The sequence below is a fragment of the Monodon monoceros genome, unplaced genomic scaffold (assembly GCF_005190385.1).
Source record: "Monodon monoceros isolate NGI ecotype Baffin Bay Population unplaced genomic scaffold, NGI_Narwhal_1 Super_Scaffold_16, whole genome shotgun sequence".
Lineage (NCBI taxonomy): Eukaryota > Metazoa > Chordata > Mammalia > Artiodactyla > Monodontidae > Monodon > Monodon monoceros.
The window spans coordinates 11731764-11759384 of NW_021703772.1; the positions used below are offsets into that span (position 1 = coordinate 11731764).

Here is a 27621-nt window from a genome sequence, read left to right on the forward strand (position 1 = left end):
AAGTCGCCAGCAGTCAGGGACGAGTTGCTCACCCTAGTAAAAGTGTACGCCTGTTAAAGGTCCCTGGGGATAGAGTAGCATTTTCAGGCTTTAGAACAAAAGAAAACCTCAGAGAGGGAAGCCAGTCACGAAGAGTCACCTGGCTCACATAGATAGAAGCTGCTATTATGATTATAGCTGGGGTGGGAGAGTAGATTCTCCGGCTAGAGGGGGGGCACCCTGGCCTGTGAGTGCAGCAAGATGCGGCCTTAAATGATGGTTGTTAGGCCCGAGGATGACCAGAGAGGTGAACAGAAAATGCTCATTACCAAGGAATGTGCTTTGTGAGACTAATTGCCTCTCCTCTGCCTGGTATATATTTTATGCATGAACAACTTTTTGATTTAGAGATGGGATGGATAAAAAAGCTTTCAGTAAAAAGGAAAAATTGCCCTTAAAACTCTACCCAGATGTAGCTGCATTCAATTTAGAAAGGTAACATTGCGTCAGATAAGGGTCAGCCAGTTCAACAATGGCGAGAGGCTGAGGCTGTGACAGTGCAGGACCTGGATGTGTTGATGTGACAATGGAGAGTTGGCAGGAGCTGAGACGTCCCACCCCCAGCCAAGTCCCCAAGCCATCAATCTTGGTGGCTTCAGCTGGAGATCAAAACACAGTGAATAGCAGAGGAGTCTCAGAAAATGTCTTATCATTTCAGATAGATGGCAATAAGTATCCAGATTTGGCAGATGAAGGTCTGTGTGTTCTTTTGGTGCAAACTTGAAACATTTGCTCATAAATAGGAAAGAGAATTGGAGAATAAGCTCAGCCAGAACTGATAAAAGTGGTTAGGAAATAAGAGCTTTAGGGAAAAAAAGGGTGCATTCCCCCCCACCCCGCTTTTTCTTTTGGTGCAAGACAATATGGCTTATTCCCACCAATCTAACGTTTAGATTTAAAAAATAGAATAACTCTGTTTCTAGTACTGATAAAAAATAAAATGGAACCAACTAACTGTTCCATCGTCCAGTAAGAAGTCTACAGAAGACTTGCTTTAATGAAGAGATAATAATTAGCACTTGAATTCTTTATATGCAAATGGATAGTACTAACTTCCTCAAATCTTACTCATCCGATAAATCTATCAATGAAAGATGTGACATGCAAACAGAGATTGGAATCCACCCTTCTTTATAGCTTTCTCTCCACCTGTTCAATGCCTCACCCTCCCTGTTCCACACTTGGTCATTCACTGATTCATTCATTCACTCATTCATTCAACAAACATTTATTGAGCACCTACTGTGTGTCAGGAGATATGCTAAGTGGCGGGATAGAACAACTAATAAGACCTGATCTCACACTCAGTTAATTCATCCAAAGTAAACCAGCCACCACAGACAGGATTGTTGTACAGAGTAGGATGGGCCTGGCAGAAGGGCATTGAGGGAGCTCTACATAGGTGTCATGGGGGTAGATGAGGGGCACTTCTCTGTGTTCGTCATAAGCTGAGGGTGTGATTATCACAAATTCGAGGGCTGGGACCCTTAACTGAATGAATGGCTGGCTGTGTTCTGAGGGGCTTTTAGCCTCAGATGAGAAAGAAAAGTTTCTGGTTGGAAGATCCATTAATGAAATAGGAAGGTTACCAGGCTTGGCCAGGGGCTGAGGAGAAGATTCTTTCTCCCCCATCAATCAGTGGGACGTGGGTGCAGCACTTGGCAGAAGCGCAGCAGCTAGGAGATGTTCTATGTCTGTTAGTTATCTGCCTCTTCCCCCGACCCTTCCCTTTACTTGCTTCCTACAAATCTATATATTTATATATGGCAAATATATATAACGTATTATGTATATGCTATATGTATTATCATATAAATATAGATACAAATACCTATATATTTATCAATCTATAGATTTATAGGTGTTCGGCTTTCAGTGACAACTTATGTAAAGTCAGATTAGTAGATGGCTCCTTAGAGAACTCTATTGACACCTGACAGAAGGTCACCTGACAGAAGGTTCTGAAAGAAGATGCAGGCATCAGCGAGATCCTGTCTAATTACAGAGAATGGAGTTTGCATGATCATCGTGAAATAAATTTACTAGTTGCCAAGAGGCATCAGAGTGGTTCTCTTTGAAAGAAGGGGTGGCAGAGGAACAGCTGCAGCCACACCTGACCTGCAGGCCTGTTCTTTCTGAGTAACACAGTGCTCAAAAAAATCAGTAGGGTGTGTATTCCCCAGTGTGCCACCGTCCCCACCTGTCCCTAACTGTCTTACTACCTTTATCCAGATAGATTCTGAAGAAACTAGGATCTGCAGACCGTGGAGTGTGGGAAGATCCTGGGCCTCGGAGGAAGGAAGAGGGCGTTTGCTCCCAGCTAATCCCTTTCCTTGTCTAGGATCCTTTTTTTTTTTTTTTTTTTGCGGTACGCGGGGCCTCTCACTGTTGTGGCCTCTCCCGTTGCGGAGCACAGGCTCCGGACGCGCAGGCTCAGCGGCCATGGCTCACGGGCCCAGCCGCTCCGCGGCATGTGGGATCCTCCTGGACCGTGGCACGATCCCGTGTCCCCTGCATCGGCAGGCGGACTCTCAACCACTGCGCCACCAGGGAAGCCCTAGGATCATTTTATTGTTGTAAAATTGGAGGTCATTTCCTATACCAAGATTCAGTAATTCTAGAGTCTATCTGATTAGAAAGAGAGAGAAAGAAAGAGCGAGAGGTTCATGATACGGTCATAAACCAACAGCACTGTGTTAAAACCAAAGCAAGTTATGTGATAGGATATATGCCCGGCTGAGGGATGGCGTGGGAGTTTGGAGTTTGGGGTGAGCAGATGTAAGCTATTATATAGAGAATGGATAAACCACAAGGTCCTACTGTATAGCACAGGGAACTATACTCAACATCCTCTGATAAACCAGAATGGAAAAGAATGTAAAAAAAGAATATATATATATATATATATATATATATATATAAAGAAAAGTATGTGTTAAGCCGTCTTAACAGAAAACATCCATCAAATGAACGTATTTAGCGATGACCACTGGCATGGATTCTGCTTTGATAGTGACGTTCGGAAGGTGAGGTCTTCTGGTTCCTGCCTGGAGAATCTGTGGGTCCCCGTCAGCTAACCCTCCCCTGGACTGTGCCTGCAAAGTACAGCCAGACGATGTACCTTGTGTACTTTGTGTCACAGACCTGTGATGTGTTTCAGGTCCCTCCGGGTCGCCCGGCCTGAACGGCTTGCACGGTTTAAAGGGTCAGAAAGGCAGCAAAGGCACTTCAGGTAAGAGAAAACCCTTTGCAAGAGGCTGAGCAGCAGGCAGGGGACCACGAGAGTCTGCTGGTATTTCCTCCCTTCACAAAATTCGGATGCGAAACTAGGACAGTGGTTTAGCTCAGATTCACAATGTTGGAACTGTTTTTAGTGCTGGTGATGACATATAAAAAAGACACTTGAGAAAACCCAATTTAAGCAGGAATGGTTGGTTAACAGTGCCTTTTGTTGATACTGCTTGTGACTGTCTATTAAAAATGCTCTGAATAATCGCTTAGGTGGAGCTAGCTTCCAAAATGTTACGAAGAACCAATAAATAGTCGGGATTTGGGGGTATTGTTTTGTTTTATGTATAGTCATGCCAAGTACAACCACGTGGGTCTAATTAGTACTTCTAGCATCCTTCAATAGCCTGCTGCTAAAACAAATTGCTGTTACTTTTGATACCACAAATAGGCTAATCATGAGGATCTTAGCTTGTTCCGTTATCTGGGTAGAACGCACATTGGTTGCATTCGTTTCTCAGGAAAAGAGCTCGCAATCAGACAAGGTAGCGGGAGTCAGACATGCAGATTTGGGGGACTGTTGGAAAAGGATTGGATTGCTGTGCTGCGTGGTTTGAATCTGTTGTTGAGGAGGGACAAAACCTTGATACGGTTTGGAAGGTCAAGAAGTAATTTACCTCACTTAGGATTCAGTTAGCGGCTCTTCCGAATAGTCTGGTAAAACGTGTGCCCTCTCCAAGAAACCAGTGACGTTCTGCCTTTTCATCGTGAAACTGCACATTCCTTCTGTTTATTTGCCGGTTTCCACCTTAAATTTCAAGCCAGTTTATTCACAATCACTTATCGTCGGATCTCATTCGTTTCACTCTTTCCATTGTAGAGGTTGAAGGGTCAGTACTGTCAGTAAACTGTTGTGTTTTGAAATCTGGGAAATAACCATAAAATAAATCAAAGCTATGCTGGACAAGTGTGACGGGTCATAAGACAGGAGACGGCGACCCAGGAAGGGTGTGCGGCCATCTGGGTCACCGTTACAGCCAATGTTGAGCCTCAGCAGGACCGGCAGCATCCCTGTCACATGACTATTTGGAAGCAGTTCCTTTCCAGGCCCCACAGCAGGGACACACCAGGAGAAGATGCAGTGCTAATGCTGTTTTCCTCGTTAAGGTTCCCATAAAACGGGCCCACCTGGTCCAGTGGGAATGCCCGGGCCAAAAGGCGAGACAGGAGACCCCGGGAGCCCAGGAATTTCTCCTCCAGGACTTTTCGGAGACAAAGGTCCCCCAGGTCCCCCAGGTAAGAAGCAGCATGCTTTTCCCTTCTCTCAGTAACTAAATCCAAGCCTTCTAAATGTAATGAGACTAACAACTGAACATGTCCCTTCTCAGGGAGACCTGGACCGCCTGGTCCTGCGGGTGCCCCAGGAAGAGCTCTTAAGGGTGACATTCCGGACCCGGGTCTGCCTGGAGATCAGGGACCTCCTGGCCCCAATGGTCCAAGAGGTATGAGAAGAATCATGGCAAAGGATGGTGATGCCCCTTTCCTTAGATGCTGCCAGCGCTGTAGGGATGGAGGAGCAGAGAGTGGCCGAGTAGAAACACCTTAGCAGCCCCATCGATTTGGCAGATGGAAACGGGGAGTGTGGGCAGTGGCGGGCTCCCAGGACCGGTGATTAGGCCCCTCACACTTCTGTTTCAACTCCATCGGACCACCTCTGACTCAGAGCAAGCCTTTCCCGTTGTCGGCTCGAGGCTGAGCGTGAGGGTGCAGAAGTGACAAGCAGGAGGCCATCATGTGGGTCTCCGCGTCTGCACAGAGAGCGCTGCTTCTGGCCCAGGGTGACAGGACCCAGGCCTGACTCACACACAGGAACAGTCTCCTCGTGTGCTACTAACATTACGTGTTGTTCCTCGTGTCACTTCACTGGGACAGACTCTAGCCAGTCAATATTTAACAAAGTAAGACTGGACCAGAGATGGTCAGGGGGTTGGAAAAAGACTGTGGCCCAGTGCAATTTTTTGCCAACTGGCAGGCGATCACATTCCTACTAGCTCACAGAACTCTTCCAGAGAGACAGAAACCTTAAAATCTTCAGCATTTTAGTAAGGGTAGGATAAAATATATAGTTCTCTTTTACACTGAGAAAAATAAAAATGCTCAAAAATGTGCTGAGAAGTTTAGAAGCTAAGTAGGAATTGAATTTGGGCTCAGTTCCCATGTGTAGACTCTGGTTTTCAAATAGGATTTTAAATTTCATTGAGCGGATATTCCTTTTTCATCAGCCAGATTTTCTTAAAAGCCTATTATCTCTCTCTCTCTGCCCACCCATCCATCTACCCATACGTTCATCTACCCATCTATCCATTTACCCATCCATCCATCCATCCATCATCCATCCATCCATCGTGTGAAAGCAGCAGGATGGCAATGCAAAACAAAATCATAAACTGATACTGCCAAAAGGAGTGGCTCTGAAAGGAAGGAAGGCTTTGCTTAGCTCGTTTTGTTTAACAGTTACTAACAGACTATTCACACCGTTTCTCAACTTGGCCTCCAGTATTAGACATACTGTTTCACCTCTGATCCTACTGACTTAGTTATTCTAATTCCTTGCATCCCTTGCTTGTAAGCCATTAAATTCCTTTCCTTAAGAAGCTCGAAGGCAGCCAGCATGCACATTTGACTGAAAGAATCTTTTTGCCTACTCTCTGTGGTCAGGAATACCCGGGCCTCCAGGGCCCCCTGGGAGGGTTGAACTTCTGAAAGGTGAACCAGGTGACTGTGGTCTGCCGGGGCCTCCAGGTCCCCCAGGCCCACCAGGCCCTCCAGGACGCAAAGGCTTCCCAGGATGTGATGGAAAAGATGGCCAGAAAGGTATGAATGCAAGTAGTTCTTTAAGTAGTACTGGATGACTTTCATTATTTAGCCCTTAAGGGTCTGGGGTATGCACCACTATGAGGTATTTCTCATTTCCTGTGGAAATAGTGACTACATTTCCAAAATGTCCTGACTTTCCCAGAGTCCTAAAATTTGGGTAATAGTTGGACAAGTAAGAAGAAGAAACACAAGTTCATCTTTAGCCCCTAATAACATACTTGATAATCTTCTAGACAAGAACTAAACAATAGAAATTTAATGCAAGCTACGTATGTAATTAAAAGATACCGTAGCCACATTTTCAAAGTAAAAAGAAACAAAAGAACTTTTCATACTTTATTTTATTTAACATAATATATTCAAATATTATTTTAACATAAAATCGATATGAGTTATCAAAGGGATAATTAGGTCTGGCTGTATAAACCTGGTTCTTGTCCCAAATAAGACACTCCTTTCTGCTGCTGAAATCTGGTGTGTATTTTACACTTATGGCACAACACAGCTTGGACTTGCCAGTTTCAAGTGTTCAGTAGCCACATGTGGTTAGTGGCTTCTGTATTGGACAGTTCAGTTTTAGACTGCTGACTTTGTCTTTTTATAATCACAAGAGTCTCCATTACTAAATAGTCTCCCACTATTTAAGGCTAAAATATTTATTTTAACTAATTTTTACCTAACTGCTAATGTTTGGGGACCTTAGTTTTTGGTTACGAGAATTTTAGAGAATTATGAGGTTCATAGGACATTTTGTTGAGAAGAGACCAATAAAGCTTATCCATTTTACCTCCCTTATGTCATAAATAAGGAAGCTTGATACCAGAGAAGCAAATGTTGGGCTTCCCTGGTGGCGTGGTGGTTGAGAGTCCGCCTGCCGATGCAGGGGACACGGGTTCGTGCCCCGGTCCGGGAAGATCCCACATGCCGCGGAGCGGCTGGGCCCGTGAGCCATGGCCGCTGAGCCTGCGCGTCCGGAGCCTGTGCTCCGCAGCGGGAGAGGCCACAAGAGTGGGAGGCCCGCGTACCGCAAAAAAAAAAAAGCAAGTGGAGTTGGGTTGGGATTCCAGGGAGGGCTTCCCTGGCGTGATCTGCACGCTACAGAATGAGGAGCACTTGGTGGACAGGGGGAAGGAACAGTATGTGCGAGGTACTGGGTGGCTGGTGTGGCTGAAACCGAGAGAGTGAGGAAGAGGGGGTGGGAACTCAGGGTCGGTGGTCTCCAGACAGTGGAGCATCTTTCCTTATTTTTCCTTTCCGTCACGGTCCTTTGACTGTCTCCAGAGAAAGTTCAAGATGACTGGGCTTTTCATTCTAATTTAGTTTTGTCTTGGTCATGGAACAATATTCCTTAGTCCAGTTGATGGATAGTTATCAGACAGAGGCAGCTCTTCTCGACCTCGCAGAAGAAAGTTGGGGTCTATTTTGCACTCTGAGGCTGGCTTTGCCCTGCATTTTGCTGGAGTGAACCTCTGAATTCAGTCCATTGAGCTGTCATTATCTTTATATTGCTTCCTTCTAGTGCCCTCCTTTTCATGTGTTTGTTTTAGGACCAATGGGATTCCCGGGGCTGCAGGGGCCACCTGGAACTCCTGGGCCACCTGGAGAGAAGGGTTTACTTGGACCTCCAGGCAGACAGGGGCCCTTGGGTCCTCCAGGTAAGCTTCTAATGCCTAGTCATCTCCACCCAGCAGCCTCCATACAGTGTTTTGTTGAAATAGTTATGATGAGGGTCATCTTTCAGAAGGTAATTATCCTGAAATTACCAGCAAATTCTAATGTTAAGCTTTTTCTGATGAAGATTATGTTTCTCTCAGGCTGCACTACAAAGTCTCAGGTTTGTTAAACTTATTTATTATCAGAGCAAGTAAGTTTGAAAGTTAGGAGTTGATTTTACATGTACTGTTTCTAAGGTAAATACCCATAAATCTGTGTTCCCTCACACAGGAGGCAAAGACTGATTTGATTATTGTATGTGAAGACAGTATATTCAGTTCCTGCCCCCAAATTCCCTCCTATCGATTCTCCTAGATGTTTTATTAAACTTTTCCTGTAAAGTACATTAGTTGCTATGAAGATGAAAGGCTATTCGATTTAAGCTCTGTAGACAACAGGTTTTCATCAGAGTCAAAATAAGCAAAGAAAGGGTTGGAAGGGCAAACAGACGTGTATTTGAGATTGGCAGAAGTAATACCTTTGAAGATCCTAAATCAATACTATGACAGTATGATGTCAGTTCAGAATATTTTGCAATCTCGTAAATGAGCACTCTAGTCCAAAGAATAAGTACACTGCACTGCTTTGTGATGGATCACAGAACAACATGATAAAGAACTTATACTATGATTCATCTCTTATTTCCTTTCTGTGCATAATCTACAAAACTTGGCAAATTAATATGGAATTTTCAGAAGCCTTCGAATGGACGGAATTTCTACATACATTAAATTGGGGCATATTTGCCGTAAGAAATCAACTCGAATTTTATATTGTGCAAGGGAGTTTCACTTCAGGACTTTCTAGATATGAAAACTCCATTAATCATAGATGTTCTTGTCAGTAACATTGATGTGGACTTTTTATGTAAATAAGATGCTGTCATTCTACTTGTCATTTCACTTTTGTCCTAATTCACACATTTATAATCTCTTTCTGCCATATGAAAATCGTTGTGTGGCCTCATTGTTTGGGCTTTGGATCTGTCCAGGTTCCAGAGGTAAGCATTGCTATAAGATGAATAATTTCCTCTAAATCTCATTTGCAGTCATTTCCATACTTGCCTTTTTCACTGTATGTGTGAGTGCAACTTTGTTGCATTTTTTAGATGGGGTGCTGTAATTATATTAGGTTTTAATGCCTTTGCTTCCTCGTTACAGATATGGTAACCCCATATTAGAGTGCCCCAATGCTGAGCCTCATTACAGGTTGTCAAGGCGGCATAGAGACTCAGCTTATAGAATTTCAATTCAGGCACAGAGTATGAGTGCTTTCTCTGTGAAAGGCTACAGTACATACCAACGCAGGTTTCCTTTCTAAATTCTACAATATAAATACAGAGAATGTCCCTAAAATAAGTAGTATCAGCATGAAAAGCTGGGTCCTTACTACCCAGTAAGGGGCTGTGACGAGCCTTTCCCATCACACCCAAAGTCCACTGTCAAGGAGCAAGTTTCTTTGTGTGTTAAAATGAAAATGCCATTATTCTTTTCAACTAAGTGTTCACTCAGTCCTCCACAATGCGAAAGCAACATATGATTTTGTGTCTGGCACTTTTAAAGAGAATAGAAAGAGTTTCTCAAAACAAGAAAAGAAAAATTGAAAGTGTGCATTTCTTCTTTCCAGGCCTCTGTTATTAACCCTAAGGAACGTTGCCCTGAATACAGACACCATTTATTATTTTTAGGGCCCTTACAAGAGATACCTCGGCCCCTTTCTTTCAGCTTCTGGTTTGTCAAAAAGTAAAGAAATGCAAAATCAGAAGTTTAAGAAATCCTGCTATTTTAAATGTTTATATTTTTAAATTACTATTGTATATTTAATGAGTTTCACTTCAGTCCTTTTAGTGTCTCTCTGACTGTATATATAAACTCACTGGAATGTAACATCAACATCCTAAATGTGAAGTACCAGCCAAATGCCCGCCCATCCTCCACTAACCTGCTTCCTCCCCTCTACCCTCACTGGTGAATTCCCACTATAATGCACCAGATTATCCAGGGAAAGTAGGAAATACCTACATGCATCTCTCTCAAGTCCCTCAGAGCGAAAAAGCCAAGTTTTACATTAAACTGTATGTACTGTAAAAAGGTCTCTAACTTGGTGTCACTTGTGGTTTCACACAATATTTTCGAGGAGCTTAAATTCCAAACAGCTTATAGGGTTCTAGTTCATTTTTCCACAGGCAGAGTAAGTACCGTGTAGACTACGTTGTCATTGTGGCCAGGTTTTCTAGGATTTTCTCACTGCTTTATCACTGTCCTTAAAATTATTTTGCACATTTGTATGAATTTTAAGAAAACCATAAGTAATCAATGATGTGTTTTACAATATGTTGCATTTCTTAGAATTCACCACGTAGGTGTTCAGAGTTCTCAGGGAAGGCATTATGGGGTGCGGGTGAAGAGGGCAGTTTTGGAGCCAGGATGTCTTGGATTTTTATCTAGACTGTGCCACGTAGTAGCTTCGTGACCTTAGGTATGTTGCTTATTTACCTGAGCCTGACTTTTCTTCCCTGTAACCTTCTAATGACAGCAGCACACACACACAGGCTGGGTGGGAACATTCAATCATAAAGCACTTAGCACGAGGTCTGATGCATGATGAAGCATCCAGTAAGTGTTAGCTGTTAGCATTGTGGCTTAGTGTTATTATTTCTTTTTCCTTGTGGAATGTTTGCAGGGTGACTGAATGAAGATTTAGCAAAAAAAAAAAAAAAACCAAAACACAGTTTTTAGAGCTGTGAATGTGCCCAAGAAGAAAAAAAATATTAAACCTTTAGGGCAGTGGTTCTTTAAGTGAGATTCCCCACGTCAGCACCGTCAGCTTTACCTGGGCACATGCTAGATATGTAAAATGTCGCCCCGCGCCTCCAGACCTACTGACTCAGAAACTCTGGTCTAACAAGCCTGACAGATTAACGTCGGAACTGCAGCGTTCCGGTGGTGCTTCTTAGCCCCGGCTAATGTTGGAATCACCTGGAGAGTTTAAAAAATCAGTAATGCCTGGTTCCACCCCCAGAGATTCCTTTTTAATTATCTAGATGGGATGCTGGCAGCGGTATCTTTGAAAAGCTCTGCAGATGGGATTATTGTAAAATCAAGCTTGAGGGCACTGCCCGGGCCACATCCTATACCAATGAAACCAGTATTTCTGGAGTGGGACCCAGAAATCAGTATTTTTATAACTCGCCTGCATAATTCCAACGTGCACTCAAGGTTGAAAGTCACTGCCTCAGTGCCTCTAGCAGTCCTGAAATTGTCCCCTTGAGTAGCAGACGCTCTGGAAACCCAGGTGGCTGCAGTGTAGACCGATGAGTTAGGGTGATGTTAAGCTGAGTATGAGGAACACACCGGGACCTCTCCCCATGCCACCTGTGGCCAGCTCCTGGTAAGAAATGGCCCAAAGATTGCGAATCCTGTGAAGGTCACCACATGATCGCTGTCACGGCCCATTTTCACTATTTCATACTTCTTTTGCTTCCTCTGAGATCCCATTCACTCACTCATTCAGGCATTCAGTCATTAACAGAAAGCATTCTAGAAGTTTTCACAGTGAACAAGACAAAGCCCCATCTTCACAGAGCTGACACTGGATGCTTGAAGATGCTCGATAACGTTTCAGCGTAGTGTCAGAAGCCCATCCAGCTTGAGACGGCAGAAGGACCTGGTTCCTAAGCATTTGAATCCCTCACACAGGTGGTGATTCTAATTTCAGGTGAACCTGGGCCCCCTGCAGACGTGGATGCTTGCCCCCGAATCCCGGGGCTTCCTGGGGTACCAGGCCCAAGAGGACCAGAAGGAACCATGGGGCTCCCCGGAATGAGAGGCCCCCCAGGACCAGGTATGAGCCTCACACTGATTGTTACTGGCAGCATGGATCGCTGAAATGAAGATCTGGGTGTTTGCTACGTAGCTTTTTGGTACGGAGCCACAACAACTAGTGGGGATGAAGCAGTGGAAACCTCCTTCCCCTTAAACATTTTCTCTGCATCTGTCCAAAGGTTTAATCATGTAGTAACAGGATCGACACATCCCTTCTATTGTGATGAGGAACGCCTACTTTAATCTTTTACTTGTGGGCAGCTTTTGGGCATGAGGGTTTTTTTTGGTTTTTTTTTTGCGGTACGCGGGCCTCTCACTAATGTGGCCTCTCCCATTGCGGAGCACAGGCTCTGGACGTGCCGGCTCAGTGGCCATGGCTCACGGGCCCAGCCGCTCCGTGGCATGTGGGATCTTCCCGGACCGGGGCACGAACCCATGTCCCCTGCATTGGCAGGCGGATTCTCAACCACCGTGCCACCAGGGAAGCCCGGGCATGAGGTTTTGAAACCTCTTAGCACCACAGAGTAGATGCTCTGTGAGTAGTCATTATTAGGTGTTGATTTGACCTTGAATTAAAAACAATTGAATTGGGACCCAGTGGAGCAGAACAGCCTACAGGAAGGGAGAAGGAGGTGTATGGCTTGGAAGAGGAAAAGGGAAGAGGGGGAGGGTCACGATAAATTATGGCAAAGATCGCGTCATTCATCTAACGGATCTGAGCATTGCTCAGTCATTGTCAGGGTGGCAGGATTCTTATTTAAGTATTTAAACCAAACCATTCCTTTAAAAGGTGCCCTCCCCATGGTTTATTTTCTCTTCATATATCCCCATCTCATTGGGTAATTTACAAAGAGATTAGAGAGTTTAGGCTGGTCATCTAGAGATAACTTATCTTTTTAGACCAGTGGCAGTGCCTGTGGTTCTAGATACCAAATTCTAGAAACAAATGTGCAAATTAGCCTAAGAGGCATGAAACCATTCCTCTTCCTGGCTTTCCCACTGCCCAGCTGTGGCTCTGGCTCCTTTTGGTTCAGGGCCAAAGAAATTGGAAGTAAAACCGAATTTTGCACCACCTGTTTTTCCTTGTGTTTCCCCAAACCCAAGTAGCTAAGGACCCAAGAGATGTCCCGGTCCGCTGGAGTCTGTGTAGTTCTTGGGTAGCATCCCGAACAGCTCTGGAGCCTTGTTTATGTTAGTATATGGGGTTCTGTTGTTTGTGTTTGCTGCATTGCATCTGCGTTTGTGCAGTCAGTTAATTGCGTGTGGATGGGAGCAACTTCCTTTAATGGCCCACGGGCGCTGGGAATTGAGAGTAGTTACTTTTTTTTTTTTTTGGCACTCTTTGCATGAATAAACCCTTAGTCAGTCAATAAACTCATCACTCAACCCTATTTTAAAACCAAGCTGCCTTGTTGTGTATATATCTGCAATATTGAGGGCTGGTCCCATCCCCCCTTTAAAAAATTAACTTTCAAGTCGAAGATGTGGCCTGTAATGGGTTTCTGCAAATTCATTTCAGAGAATACTTCCAGACCACCCCCATTCTTTTTTTTTTATATTTATTTATTTTTGGCTGCGTTGGGTCTTCATTGCTGCACGCGGGCTTTCTCTAGTTGCAGAGCGTGGGGGCTACTCTTCATTGTGGTGTGTGGGCTTCACATTGCGGTGGCTCCTCTTGTTGTGGAGCACAGGCTCTAGGCGCGCGGGCTTCAGTAGTTGTGGCACGTGGGCTCAGTATTTGTGGCTTGCGGGCTCTAGAGCGCAGGCTCAGTAGTTGTGGCGCACGGGCTTAGTTGCTCCGTGGCATGTGGGATCTTCCCAGGCCAGGGCTCAAACCATGTCCCCCTGCACTGGCAGGCGGGTTCTTAACCACTGTGCCACCGGAAAAGTCCCCCTCTACTCTTTATATGCAGTACTAGGCATTGTGGGCAATACAGATGTGAATGAGATGTGGGTCTCACAGCCTCATGGTAGACATAGCTGGCAGATCATAAGTAATTCTAAATAATGGGAAATTATAATTCGTGTTTTGAAGGAGTTTCAAGCAAAAGGCATTAGGAAAACGGGATGGGGAGAGGTAATTCCAGCCTGGAGGATTGTAGGACTTTTAAGACCCCAGCAAGAGCTGACCTTTGAGCAGAGCTTGTAAGGAGAGATTGGACTTTGAGGAACCAGAATTGTCCAACAGGGAGATGGCAGGAGCGCAATTGGGGCAGGTTGGCCTAATAATCCAGAAACTGAGAACCGGCTACATCTTTGCTGCTCACAGTGTGGTCTGAGGACCAGTGGCAACTGAGGCCACCCTCCAGACCCACCTAATTAGAATCTGCATTTTAACAAGATCCCCAGAATATTTGTGTATACATTCAAGTTTGAGAAACCCTAACTATATTATATGAATGCTGTCCTCAAAATAGTCAGCTAAGGGTGATGCCTTCTTGAGTGACTCAGTCCTAGCTCTAGGTTAAAGTCACCTGGAGGGGCTTGAAAGAACATTGATGTCCAGGGCTCATCCCAGACCAGCAAAACTCAGAGGGAGACAGGGCCCAAGCATCAGTGTTTTGAGAAAGCTGCCCAGATGACTGTAGCAGGCAGCCAGGGCTGAGACCCATTGCTTCACCCCAATATCATTAGAGACCAGATAGGTAGTTGGGTTCACTTTGGTGGCTTTGGAAAATAACCGAAGAAAGTGACAAAAAAATCAAATGGGCAAACTCTGCACACTTTAACTTAGTAGTTATCCTGGGCACATAAAAGATTCTCTCTGCATAGATTGTGAGCTTCTGAAAGAGGGCTGACTGTCTCTGTGGTCCAGGTGTGATCACCTGTCATCTCGAATTCCTCCTGACTTGGGGTCGGATGGGCTTATCCAGCCGCAGGTGGCCACAGAACGGCCGTCTCTGGCTTCCCGTGCCCTCTCCCTACTGATGTCACTGACCCTGCCTGCTGGCAGTGGGGACACCCGAGGCCACCGTTGTGCCACAGAATATGATTGTTATGTTAAAAAAAAAAGTGCACAGTCCTTCCCGGGAAGCATCACCCACTTTCCCCAGCCGTCTAACAGTGTGGGCTGCACTGCTCTGTGGTCCAGCTTCCCTGGAGCTCCTTTTGGCCCTGCTGTGTACCTGCTCCCAACCCACTGCTTTCTATGGGGCCCCCTCTTCTCTGATACAGCCCCCAACCCAGCTCCTGTTGTAAAGAACCCTCTTTGCCAGCAATGTATTCCTTGGTCCCCCTCCCTGTCTGCTCCCACTGGCCACCCTAGATGCATTGGCCGTGCTATCCAGTTACTGAAAAGTGACAGGTATATTCTGAGGGTCTAAAGTGGCCCAGCCGTGATGGACTTGCGTCATCTGTCCTTTTCTGAAGGCGATTCTTTCAGCAGGGCGTGTGGGGCTGTAAAGACCACCCCAAGGTTGGTTGTGAAGGATCAGCTGCCCCTGCGAAGTACCACCTTCGCTTAAAATGACATTGTGGTTTTCTTCCTGTTTTCCCTCAAAACCTCTTTCATTGCTAAGCTGATTTTGTATCCAAGGGCTGCCGCTGAAACCTACATAGAGAAAAACGAAGTTCTGACTCTTTGCTACCCAGTATGAGTGGGTAGTGGCCACACTAAGTAAAACTTGAGTCTGTTAAGAGCTCTCGATCACAGAAGGTCTAATGCTTCTCTGCTCACACATCTCTTTTTTTTTTGCGGTACGCGGGTCTCTCACTGCTGTTGCCTCTCCCGTTGCGGAGCACAGGCTCCGGACACGCAGGCTCAGCGGCCATGGCTCACGGGCCCTGCCGCTCCGTGGCATGTGGGATCTTCCTGGACCGGGGCACGAACCCGCGTCCCTTGCATCGGCAGGCGGGCTCTCAACCACTGCGCCACCAGGGCAGCCCCACACGTCTCTTCGATCTACAACTTCTCCTTCCTGGGTGGCCCTCAAAGGCTGAGACTTCCTGTGATGAACGCAAAAGTGGTTTCCATTCTGGTTTGAACCGTCACTGCCTAATGGACTTCCCCACATCCTGTTGGGAGCGTTTACCTTCTAGTCAACACGTGACTCTCTCAGAGGAGGGACTCCATCCAACATTGCTGGGCTTTTAGACGTAGGTCTATTCTGTAAAACAAGTTCCAAGTAGAAAGCTCTGGGTACACAACTCGAGTTAACAAAAGCCTTCCTTCCTGACTCTCAGAAACGTCATCTGCTGACAATTTCCCTTTGTCTTCCCCTAAAGGGAGCAAAGCCTCTATTGTAACATCTGGCAGGGAACTCTTTCCCAGACGGCGCAGTGAGCTCGTCGCATGTCCATACTTGAGAAGGAATGTTTGCTGCCTTGTCTGTGATACGCCCATTGCTTCACTGTCTCATTAGCCCTGGGCAGCCCTTTCCAGGATCGCACAGTGGCCACGTGTTGGAATCACCTCGTTGGGTGGGAGAGAAAAGAGTGCTCTGAGCTCACCGTGCGGCCCTAGGTTCCTTCCGAGATAACGGATATTCTCTTCGAAGCTGGTGGAAAGAGATGCACCAACTCACGTACCGCAGCACCATCCAGGAAGAGGCTTCTGCCCAGTTAGACAGGGGAGGGCGTCCCTCCCCTCCATGGGGAGGAGAGGTTTCCTTTCTCACTTACTGAATGGTGACCATGTAAGAACGTAGTCCAGGCACTGCAGGACGTTCCAAGAGAATTTGTTTATGACCCAAGAGGAGACAGAGTGACATCACAGCACCCCGAAAGCCAGGAGCGCCCCCGACGCCCACACTGAACTTAGTGTGACCAGCGTCGGGTGTAGGGGGTTTGGTGGCTGCTGGATGTGGGATGAAAAGAGGAGGTTTGTGGGGGCCACTTGGGCAGGCGATGTTAGGACAAAATGTAAAGGCGGTGACATTTGGGGGGCGTGCACTTCAGATGGCTTTAAGGGTGCCTGTGTGAGAGCAGAGTCGAGTGAGATGTCTGGTCCCCTGAGTACGGCAGGCCCTATGTCACATCCTCAGGTGGCCCCCGCTGCCTTGAAGAAAACGTCCCGGCGTGGAAAAGAGGGGCAGCTACTGAAGTGAGCCCTCTTGGACTTAATGGTTGGTTTTAGGCTAATTTGTGGCAGAGAGAGGGATTGGACAGAGAAGACTGATCGAGAGAGGGAGAGAGGGAGAGAGAATAGAGGTAGAGAACGGAAACCTTGAGGGACTAGTGATTCAGGTAATTAGGGGAAGGGCTGCAAGGTCCCCCTCAGGCAGGGACCAAATCTGCTACCCAGACCAAAGGAGATCGTGGCTAATGAACTTAGTCGTGGGCCAAAAGGAGCCAAACACTTAAAGAACCGCTCGAGTCTCAGTGTGACGGCCGGCCGCCGAGGCCCCAGGGAACACGCCTGAGCCCTGGCCACCAAGCAGGGTCTGGAGATGGATGGCGCAGCCTCTGCCCTCGGCCTGCCAGGCCTGTTTCCTCGCTACATGTGGTCAGCACCATGGCCTTTCTTAGCCTGCGTTTCCCCACTGGTAGCCTGGCATGTGGGAGCACCTCGTCACGTGGCTCCTGTGAAGACTGAACTGGATAATTCACATAAAGGGGTAGCACCTTGTAACCCTCAACAAAGAACTGTTGTTAAAAATTGCTGCTCAGGGCTTCCCTGGTGGCGCAGTGGTTGGGAGTCCGCCTGCCGATGCAGGGCACACGGGTTCGTGCCCCGGTCCGGGAGGATCCCACATGCCGCGGAGCGGCTGGGCCCGTGAGCCATGGCCGCTGAGCCTGCGCGTCCGGAGCCTGTGCTCCGCAACGGGAGAGGCCACAACAGTGAGAGGCCCACGTACTGCAAAAAAAAACCCAAAAAAATTGCTGCCCTTGCTTTAAATTTAACCTGACTCTCAACTAAATGCTATTAAGTTTTATTCATTCCTCCATTCAGGCTTCCAAAAAATTATTCTTAAGGAAAATATTTAATTACAAAAGCCAGATATGTTCAATGTTAAAAACAACAACAACAAAAAACAAACCAAAAATACCCAACCAGGTCAAATATACAAGACTATGAAGGAAATGTGAAAATGTCTCACTCAACACCTCGCTGCTCTGGCTTCAGATCCTGACTCTGCCCATTAATGATTCATTGGCCTTAATTGATCAAGTTACTTGATCTCTTAGAGCCTCAATTATCCCCACTGCCAAGTGGAGACAGTATAACCCCAACTTCAGGTAGCTGCAGGGATGAAATGAGCCAGTGCAGGTTGGTCCAAATGGGAGGCCCAGGGCTGACACGAGGAATCCATGCAGTAAATGCTAGCCTAGTGGGTGTCACATTGCTGTCATCACCACCATTGTGAACTTCCCTGCAGGGTGCAAAGGAGAGCCCGGGCTGGATGGCAGGAGAGGCGAGGATGGCCTTCCAGGGTCCCCTGGGCCTCCGGGACACAAAGGTGACATGGGAGAAGCGGGCTGCCCAGGAGTACCAGGTAAGGAGTTTCGGTTTCTCTTCTTTTCCCTGGCACAGTGGATCTAAGACTGTTTACAAGATCCCCTGGCCTCTTAAGCATTTGCCTTAGACATCCACTCACCAGGCTTTAGGGAGACAAAGCAACAAGAACAGAACAGGATGTGTCCTCCACATTTTAACTGATACTCGACCATCATAAAAACAGGTCAAGGCCCTGTGTCCATTATTTTCCCAAAACACTGTACATTAACCTAAAAGGCTCTGCCATTTCCGCTGTTCACTTTCCCGAGGTAAGCCTGGCATTGGCTGTGTGACTGCCACTGAGAGGCTGTGCTGAAGATCTTGGGGACGGCGGGGGTGGTCTCACATCTACAACTGACTGAATCACTTGGCCTCCGGTTTTCTGAGTTCATTCATCTTAGCATACAGCCATCAATCAACTTATAAAGAATACAAGGCTGTTCCTTAAGAAGAATATTTGAGAGTGGGCCTTGGATGAGAAGAGATAAGACTCTACAGAATATAAATTTGAACTATAACACACTAGGCAATATGTTAGGGCCCAAAGACTCCCAGATACCCTCTCATCTTTGGAGAGTATCTGTCTGGCAGTACCGGGTTACTAATGAGAAGCAGGTGAAGGGGTGGGAGAGGGACTGAGGACGGGGCACTGCAAGAAAATGGAAGCTGCAGTCCAAAAGCAGCAGCTCAGCTTCTGCTCTGTAGAAGTTGTTGCCCTGTAGAAATGCGGGCTCAACGTTCCCTACACTCTGCTTTTCTAGCCGGAAATCTTAACTCATCAAATCTTGGTAAGTCAAAGAAAACACATGAGCACGATGCAGTCCGTAAGCTACCACTTTGTAACTTCTGCTTTATAGATGAGAAGAGCTGCCAGTCTCCCAGAAACAACACATTTTTAAAACACCGTTTGATTTCAGAGTCTAACCTCACCTTTTGCTTTTGGCAATTAGAAGTAGCCACGGGCCTTCTTCCATGGGTCGGCCCTTTAGAGATGCCAAAGGAGAGGCTCCTGCCCACATTCTGTACAACCGTTCATTTCCCACCAGCCACTTAAACAGTTCTAGAATTCGGCCCTCCTTCCGCCTCCCTCCCTTATAAGAGAAGAGCTACAAAGCCAAACATATGGATTCCAAGCCCTTGTCCTTCTTAGAATGGAACTGACGATATGGCAGAACAATGGGACAGGTCTGGGAGGTGTCAGAAAGACTAACTTTGAGATTCGCCTTTTCAGAGAGCAGGTTCCCAGTCTAGTCGGAGGGGTCTGGGAGATCCTACATGGGGTGTGTCGTTCTAGCTCTTTTCTTCTCAGCACTTATCATTTATTAAGTATTTCACAATTTACCTTTCGATTATGCTTATTGTCTTTTCTCTTCTTTGAGTAAAACGTAAGCTCTAGGAGGCCAGGGATTTTCATCTGTTTTTATGCTAATGTAAGACAAGCAGCTAGAAGTTGCTTGGAACAGGTCCTTGCTGGATGAGTTGTTGGTGTACATTGCAGTTGTGTGAGGGGGACATTCCTCTCTGCTCCCTGAGTACTTAGCACAGCAGCAGACGGGGTGGTGCTAAGAATGCTTGTTAAACTGAACTTGCTAAATGGCCTTTATTTATTTGTGTTTCTTTATTCCTCCAGGCCCTCCTGGGCCCGTGGGGGATCCTGGGCCCGAAGGGTTCGGCCCTGTAGACCCCAGTGGCTTCCTCCTGGTTCTCCACAGTCAAACAGATGGAGAACCCACCTGCCCCGCGGGCATGCCCAGGCTCTGGACTGGGTATAGTCTGTTATACCTGGAAGGACAGGAGAGAGCTCACAATCAAGACCTTGGTACGTAGCTGGCACGCGGTCACCCAGATTCATTGCTTAAGAGCAAAACTTTGGGGTTAGTTTTACGGATTCATCAACATCTTAAACGGTCAGTCATCTATGGGATTTTTTTTTTCTTTTTCAACTACCATGCTAATTCTCAACTAATTCTGTTAAATCTGTGATCCTGAGAGGTGCCAAAGAAGCTCATTCTGGCTATAGTTATTATTATCTGACTACTTATTATTAGTTAAAAAAAATAATTCTTAAGGGTAACTCTGATATGAAGTGCAATTTTTATTTCTCAGTGTGAATGATTTGATCAGGATATGGTTGGTTCCTGAGTTTAGATGTAAAATGGTACCCTGGTGGTTATATGGTGTGGCATTAGCCAGCATCAACTCCTCAACCTACGCCAATTTTTAAAATTGAAATACATTTGACATATAACATGATGTAAGTTTAAGGTGTACAAAAGTGTTGATCCGATATATCATAAGATGATTCCGTTGTATCGATAGTTGGCACCTCCCTCGTATCGCATAACTATCACTTCCTTTTTGTGGTGGGAATAATTAAGATCTAATCCTTAGTAAATTTGATGATAGGATACAACATTGTTGTCTGTGTTCATTCCACTGTGCATTAGATCACCAGGACTTATTTATCTGCTAGTTGCAAATCTGTACCCTTAAGCAACATCAGAACTTTATTCAGGGAGTTGTCCTTGGCACTACCTGTCAGTCTTCAGTAGTGGATTTGTGAGCCGCAGGAACTGATTTTTAAGCCGAGGGTTGAGTCCCCCCGCCCCCTGGGTGCTGGCACTCGTGGTCTCCCCGAGATAGTGGTGGCTGGAGCGGTGGGTGCAGGAGGGCTGTGCCCACAGGGACAGCTGGTGTTAAGGTGAGTCTCGTCGCGGCTCTCATTGGGCTGTGACGCCCCCCCCCCCCAGTCCATAAGGTGGTGAAAGGGTGCAGGCCTAGAGGGGCAGCTACTTACATGTGTACCACGGGTCACCTCCCCTGCCCTGGTCTAGCCAGAGCCACCACGGCCTCGCTCTGCAGAGCTTTGGGAATAAAATCCAAACTCCTTAACAAGGTGGACAGAGCCCGCATCCTCTGGTCTGATTTACCTTGGGATGCCCTTGAGACAGACCCAGACCTGCTCTCCCCACCTTCCCCCGCAATGAATTTCTTTGAGTTCTTTGAGCTCCATGCCCCCTTACTACCCCTGGCCCTCTTTACTGCTGTATAAATAGGCCTTTCCTTTGAATGGTCACCACCATCTCCAGACCCGGCCAGATCTTTTTCATAATTCAGGTCCTAGCGTAGAGTCACTTTTTCCAGCCATCCTTCTTGTAAGCCCCAGTGCCTCCACTTCTCAGGGCTTGTGCTGCTGTGTTCCCAGGGCCCGTCTGCCCCTCCCGTTCCCCCATCAGGCCGGGCTAGGAGCTTCTTGAAGCTCTCGGGGAAGAGCTGTGCTCACCTCTCCCTCCAGCACCCGGCCTACTGCTTGGCTCCCGAGAGAGTGACAAGTGGCCGAGGGAATCAGACCGCGGAGGCGGCCCAAGTGGTCAGGGGCACACCGTGCTCTCGCCGCCATAGCAGAAGGCTTTGGCCAGAGCCTCCCGATGCCAGACCGTGTGCGCACAGATGGGCCATGTCGGGGAGGCCGCTTCTGCACCCCGCACACCATGTTGCCGCCTTCCCTCCTAAGGTCTGGCGGGCTCCTGCCTCCCCATGTTCAGCACGCTGCCCTTCGCCCACTGCAACATCCACCAAGTGTGCCAGTACGCCCGGAGGAACGACAGGTCCTATTGGCTGGCGAGCGCCGCGCCGTTGCCTATGACGCCGCTCTCGGAGGAGGAGATCCGCCCGTACCTCAGCCGCTGCGCCGTGTGCGAGGCCCCCGCGCAAGCCGTGGCTGTGCACAGTCAGGACCAGTCTGTCCCGCCGTGTCCGCGGGCCTGGAGGAGCCTCTGGATTGGGTACTCTTTCCTGATGGTGAGCCCCTGCACGCCCGCCGTCCCTAAGCCCCCTTCCGTCCGGACTGGACCGTAATTCTGAGAGTGCTGTGCAGACCGGATGGCAGTAGGACACGGGGTCACGAAGGCCACCACAGACTATAGCCTGTGGAGATGCAGGGCCACTCTTTTTTCTTATTGTCCATGATTTTTTTTTTTTTTTTTACTTTGGTAGAATTGGAAGATGGGTTTGCGTCAGCCCTCAGCGGAAGTGGCTTACTGCCGCGTGCTCACCCCTCATGCCTCCCGCGCCTCCTCTCCTCAGCCGATTGTAGTTTCTCCCTCCTGGGATGACTTTCAGGGAAAATGTAAATCAGGCCCAGACCTCGGCGTGTCACTGGATGGGTAGGGGGTTGTCTGCAGATGTCTGAGCCCTAATTCTCTCTTGTTGTCCGGGTAGCACACAGGCGCTGGGGACCAAGGAGGCGGCCAGGCCCTCATGTCACCCGGCAGCTGCCTGGAGGATTTCAGAGCTGCACCGTTCCTTGAATGCCAAGGACGTCAGGGAACTTGCCACTTTTTTGCAAATGAGTATAGCTTCTGGCTGACAACTGTGAGACCTGACTTGCAGTTTTCCTCAGCACCCTCACCGGACACCTTGAAAGAAAGCCAAGCCCAGCGCCAGAAAATTAGCAGGTGCCAGGTCTGTGTGAAGCATAGCTAGAGAACCCACCGCTTGTCATCAGGTCACCAAGAGAAATTTGCTAGGAGGCGAAGGCCTCCTAGGCTGTGCTAAGAGATTCAGTGGTGCTCATCTTGGACTCCTGGTTTAGCTGTTCCTTCTGGTTTCGATGTGGTTGTTCCCACAGTACTGTAATCCCTTCCTCCGTTCGGGACAGATTAAGCAAACGCTACACGTGTGGATTTGTTTGGACCTACCAACCTACATGAAACCGGGATATTCTTAGCTGGCTTTATTTAAAAGTATGCTAATTCAGGGGAAGGCAAATAGATGATACAAATTACATTACTGAAAACGTCATTCATTGGTTAATAGCAACTCAAACAATTGAAGTCAATTACTCTGTAACACAGTGGGCTTCTGGATGGATTTTACAGGAAAAAATAAATAGGCCAACAAATGAAACTAGAAAGTAGAGATTTCCTACGTTTCAAAATGATTTCCTCTGTAATCTGTTTTTCCATGCACTTTAACTGTAAAACTATGACCCACGGAGATTAAACAAAAATCCACACAGCCAGCCTGAAGAGTTCATTTCAAAGCAGAATGAATCATTATGCCAGGAAGGACCACGGCCGCTGTATTCCAGAGATGCGACATTAGCATAAAACACATCACAGATGAACATAAAACATTATGTTCTCGTCTGCATTTTTCAGAGAACAGAAATGCCTGCTTTGGCAACCCGTTGGAAAAGTAGCAATTATGGAAAAAATATACGTCCAGTGAGGGATTAAGAGTCGAAAAGCTATTAATGAATATTAAGGCACCGATTCACAAGAATCGACTCCCCACTGCCGTCAACTTCCAAACAGGCCGCTTTTGCCCAGTCGGGGTCTGGCTTGTCTTCCAGTGTGCGTGCTAATGGGACTGGAGCCACATGGGGCCATGTTCACATAAAGCATCCTGTTCCCCTCCCTGGGGGCGCCCGCAGAGCTGCCTCACAGAGAGGGCCTGCAACGGACACTTTCCCTCCAGCCACATAATGGCATCTCATACGGGGAAGTGACAGAGCTATCATTATGCACTTGGGAGAAAATTAAGGGCCGACTTAATTAAACTTAGGTAAGAAGATTCATTTTAAGTCATCATCACCCCATGCCCCCAAAAGACCTAGCACTCTTTTAAATGAAACAAAGATAACCTACAACTTGAATTTTATGTTCCTGTTATTGGTTTTTACAGGAGCATCCTGCTTTTCTAATCTTAAAAACATTCTTATATTTTATATCAGTCAGTACTAGAGCAAAGCAGCAGTTTGATATTTGGCATTAATATCTTCTGTAAAAGCTTAGAAGATATGTCACTTTATAGTGAGTGATTTTCTGTATAGCAAAGGATAGGTTTTCTGTTTTGCTGGGAATTCAGTGGTCTAATCCTAAAAGTTAGAAGGCTTATTGGAAAAGATTTCTAGGAAACTTGCCCTCCTTATTTAAATAAATGTTATTCTAGAGAAAACTAAAGAAATTTCTCATGAGAAAGTGACATTCATTTCAGTGCTTATTTTCAATGCACTTAATAATTAAGAAAAACTCAATTAAAACTTTGTTTATAAGAAATGCTTTCCTTGGCAAACATCGATTGGGAGTGTGCACTTACATGCAGAATATATTTCAAATGAATTTTGCTCTGGGGTGTCCCCCGGATGGGGGGACAATTTATTTATTTTAAGGCTACTTCCTGGTAAGAAGAAAAAATATACATTTTAAGAGGAAATATTGTCTTGATGTACCAGAATATTTCCTAGTTCATTTGACCCATTTATTAATTTTTTGAAACTCTCCTATGGCATGCTAAATATTTGATATTGAACCCAATTTCAACCTTGTTTATAATTAACAATTTTGTTGCCAAAAGTTTTATCATATATTACCAAACTTCAAGCCTTCTAAAATTTCATCATGTTCATTCATGAAATTGGTCCGAGAACATTTTCTGGGAAGAGGTAAGGGTGATCGATGGGCCATAGGAAACATATCTTGCTTGCTATTTTAAACACCTTAACTTTGGTATTAGAATTATCTTAATAAGCTGGTCAAATAAATTTTGAAAAAAACAGCCCGAATTAAGTGGGCACGTTCCTGCACAGTGAGTCCTCCACAGTGAGTCAGCCCCCTCCTGAAAAATAGCTTACTTTTCCATAAACTGAAATTTCAGAAATAAGATTTGAGAGATGTGACAATGAGAGAAAACTCTTCATGGAAATGTGATATGACTTAACTCATGCTGTAATCTGTATTCCCTCATGATCGTCAAAGCGTTCTACTATAAAATCACCTCTACAGAGTTTGTGTACATGTTATTGGTGCTTGGGAAAAGAGGAACAGAATGGTCCACTAAAACTGGATTTTATCAAGGATTTTATTTTGAGCCTCTTAGAGATGATAATAAAGCAAATCATTCTGTTTTCCAGGAAATTACATTAGATTTGTGCTTCTATCGGCTCACCAGACTGATATGATAATAGTTACTTTTATTTGGTGTGGCTGCAAGAACAGTGGAAAGATGTGCCTTTAGAGTTGGTTGAATCCAAGCTTCAATCCAGCTCTGTCACTCTCCAGAGGCGTTACCCTGGGTGAGTTATACCAACTCCCTGAGCCTCATTTTCCACATTTACAAAGTGGGACGTAACACCTACTCTTGCATTGAAAATTAAGTTAGATTCTATGTCCAGCAGATAGCAGACCTTGTATATTTATTATGGTCACATCTTCTATTTAAAACAAGATGTTTAATATGAAAAATATTTCTTGGGATTCTTTACATAGTAGAATTAACATAAGGATTCTCACAGGGCATATAAATTACTGATTAGAATTATTTATACCTGGCCAATTCTTAATGTCTTTGGGAATGCTATTTTATTTCAATTCTCAAAGTTATTGTACCACACACACAAAACTCACAATTTCCTGCAGGGTCATTATCAGGAAGTTCTGCAGGGAACAAAACAACTGACATTAAAAAGTCAGTACTCTGCAATTGTCACTGTTATTATCTGCCAGAGACTCTGCATAATGCATTTTCGACCACCAAGGCTGGCTGCCACATCTGTGAGAAATGCTTGAATTTTATGGCGCTTAAATATTTAATGATTCATAGGAAAAAATGTGAAATGTGTCTGATAAGTTGCATCCCTTTCTCTAACCTAGGGTTGTAAAGTTAAAGACTTTCAACATGTAAACTTTGCAAGATGCCTGACCTGCTATTGACATTGAAATCTTGTATTACAATTTATAATATCACTTACTACGTATAAAATTTCTGCAATGACCTCCAAAAACAACTGTGTTTTATCTGGTGCATTAATTTTCTTTCAAGCCAAAGTGAGTTTACTACTTAACCTACCTTGTAATACAGCCTACCTTGGGTCTGGCTCAGTCGGGAAAACAGGAAAGGTTACACGTGGTAGAGGTGCGATCTGCAGATGGGAAGAGCATGTGAGCAGAGTGTGGAAAGTGACCCCCTTGGCTTGGGAAAGCGTGGGATTCTGAAGCTCCTGGAAGCACTGTCCCGTACACAGTGACGGGGTGGGGTGGACATGAAATCAGGCCTCAGGGCCCGGGGCGTCCTGCAGCAGCCTCTGCTGAGTTGCATGCACTCTCCAGCATGGGGCAGAGACCCCGCGGGTCTCAGCTGTCCCATTAGTTGAACCACCTGTTTCACAAGGTTGCTGTAAGGGTTAAGAGTAAGAGAGATAATTACAAAGAGATATAAAACGTAAGGTACTGTTACTGATGACCAGAGTAACTGGCAGTTAGGGGTTTGTGACGATTATATTTTTATAGCCCACGCACTGCTGAGCACAGGGGTGGCTGCAGTGCCGATATTCACAGGTAATACTCACCTGTTTCACGAAGTAACTCTTTTTAAGTAGGAGGGAACTTGAGTGGTATTTGGTCCAACTTCTCAACAGAAAAATAATGCTGTTAACATTTCTTGAGCACCTACTATGTGACAGAAACTGTATGAACCCTGTTATAGGTGCTCCCCTCAACCTCTCATCTATCCTATTTTACAGACGAGGAAACTGAGGTTTGGAGAGAATGAATAACTCGCTCAGGGTCACACAGTCAGCACCCAGCAGAACTTGAACCCTGGTCCATCAGTCGCTAAAGATTGTATTTTACCCACACCATCGCCTCCCATACTATTGATTTCATTACATAATTCTCTTCCCAAGCAGCAATATGTATTACCTCCAAATTCAATGATTTCTTCTAGCAATGTTTCAGTTTTCCTTGATAAAGTATAAATCGTATGTTCCAATCTGCCAGTTCATCTGAAGATCTAAACAAGATGTCAAGATCACTCTCTCCTTGCCCCTAAAGAAGAAGAAAAAAAAAAAAAAGGGTTAGCACAGACACATCAAACACACCTGCAAAAGTACAGTGGCCAGATTTGGCGGTATCCATAGGGGCTCCCTGGTGATGCTCTTTGAATGTCCTGGAATCTTGAGTTTTGTGCACTAGGTCACAGCATTCGTGACGTGGGGCATGCCTCAGACTGACACAGGGAGGATGGAGACCTCTCCCCACCATCTGGTGAGCATGCTGTCTTATGAAGTGTTGGGAAAGGCCTGGATTTTTCTATTTCTATGGACAAAAGCTTTCTTTCAAGTGATTCTTTCCTGTGATTCAAGAAAACACACACACACCCTCAACAGTATCAAGCAGCCACAGGCACCTCTTCATGTGTGCCGCTGGCGATGGTATAAATGAGCTTCTGTTTCAATCCACAAACGTTTATTGGTTTTGACATTCCAGACAAAGCATTGTTTCAGGTACTGTGAAGAGACACACAGTAACACATTCAGGGTTCCTGCCCTTGTGAAGTTTACAATCTAGAGAGAAAGACAGTCCTCTCACTGAAGGATAACTAGCAATTGATTCTAAGTGGTCTATAAGAGCAGAGCATTCTGGGTTGTGGTGTCTGATGGCAGGACGGGGAGAGTCTGGATGGGCAGAGGGAGAGGAGAAGGTTGCTTCAGTTAAGTCACAG

At 46.0% G+C, this 27621-nt stretch overlaps 1 protein-coding gene across 6 annotated transcripts in view; it reads left to right on the top strand.

Annotated features, from left to right (window-relative positions):
• COL4A4 (collagen type IV alpha 4 chain) overlaps positions 1 to 26824 on the top strand; it is a 140645-nt gene extending 113821 nt beyond the window's left edge. For 4 of the 6 annotated variants that reach the window (XM_029224501.1, XM_029224503.1, XM_029224500.1 and 1 more), the window contains 11 exons: positions 3200 to 3271; positions 4435 to 4563; positions 4656 to 4769; positions 5986 to 6141; positions 7692 to 7799; positions 8849 to 8857; positions 11575 to 11700; positions 17999 to 18115; positions 19748 to 19936; positions 21632 to 21918; positions 22339 to 26824. In XM_029224501.1, the coding sequence (XP_029080334.1) occupies positions 3200 to 3271; positions 4435 to 4563; positions 4656 to 4769; positions 5986 to 6141; positions 7692 to 7799; positions 8849 to 8857; positions 11575 to 11700; positions 17999 to 18115; positions 19748 to 19936; positions 21632 to 21918; positions 22339 to 22602 (1571 nt within the window). In that variant the 3' untranslated portion in view covers positions 22603 to 26824. The other 2 variants (XR_003793820.1, XM_029224504.1) reach the window with 2 other exon arrangements.
• The last annotated feature ends 797 nt before the right edge of the window (positions 26825 to 27621 follow it).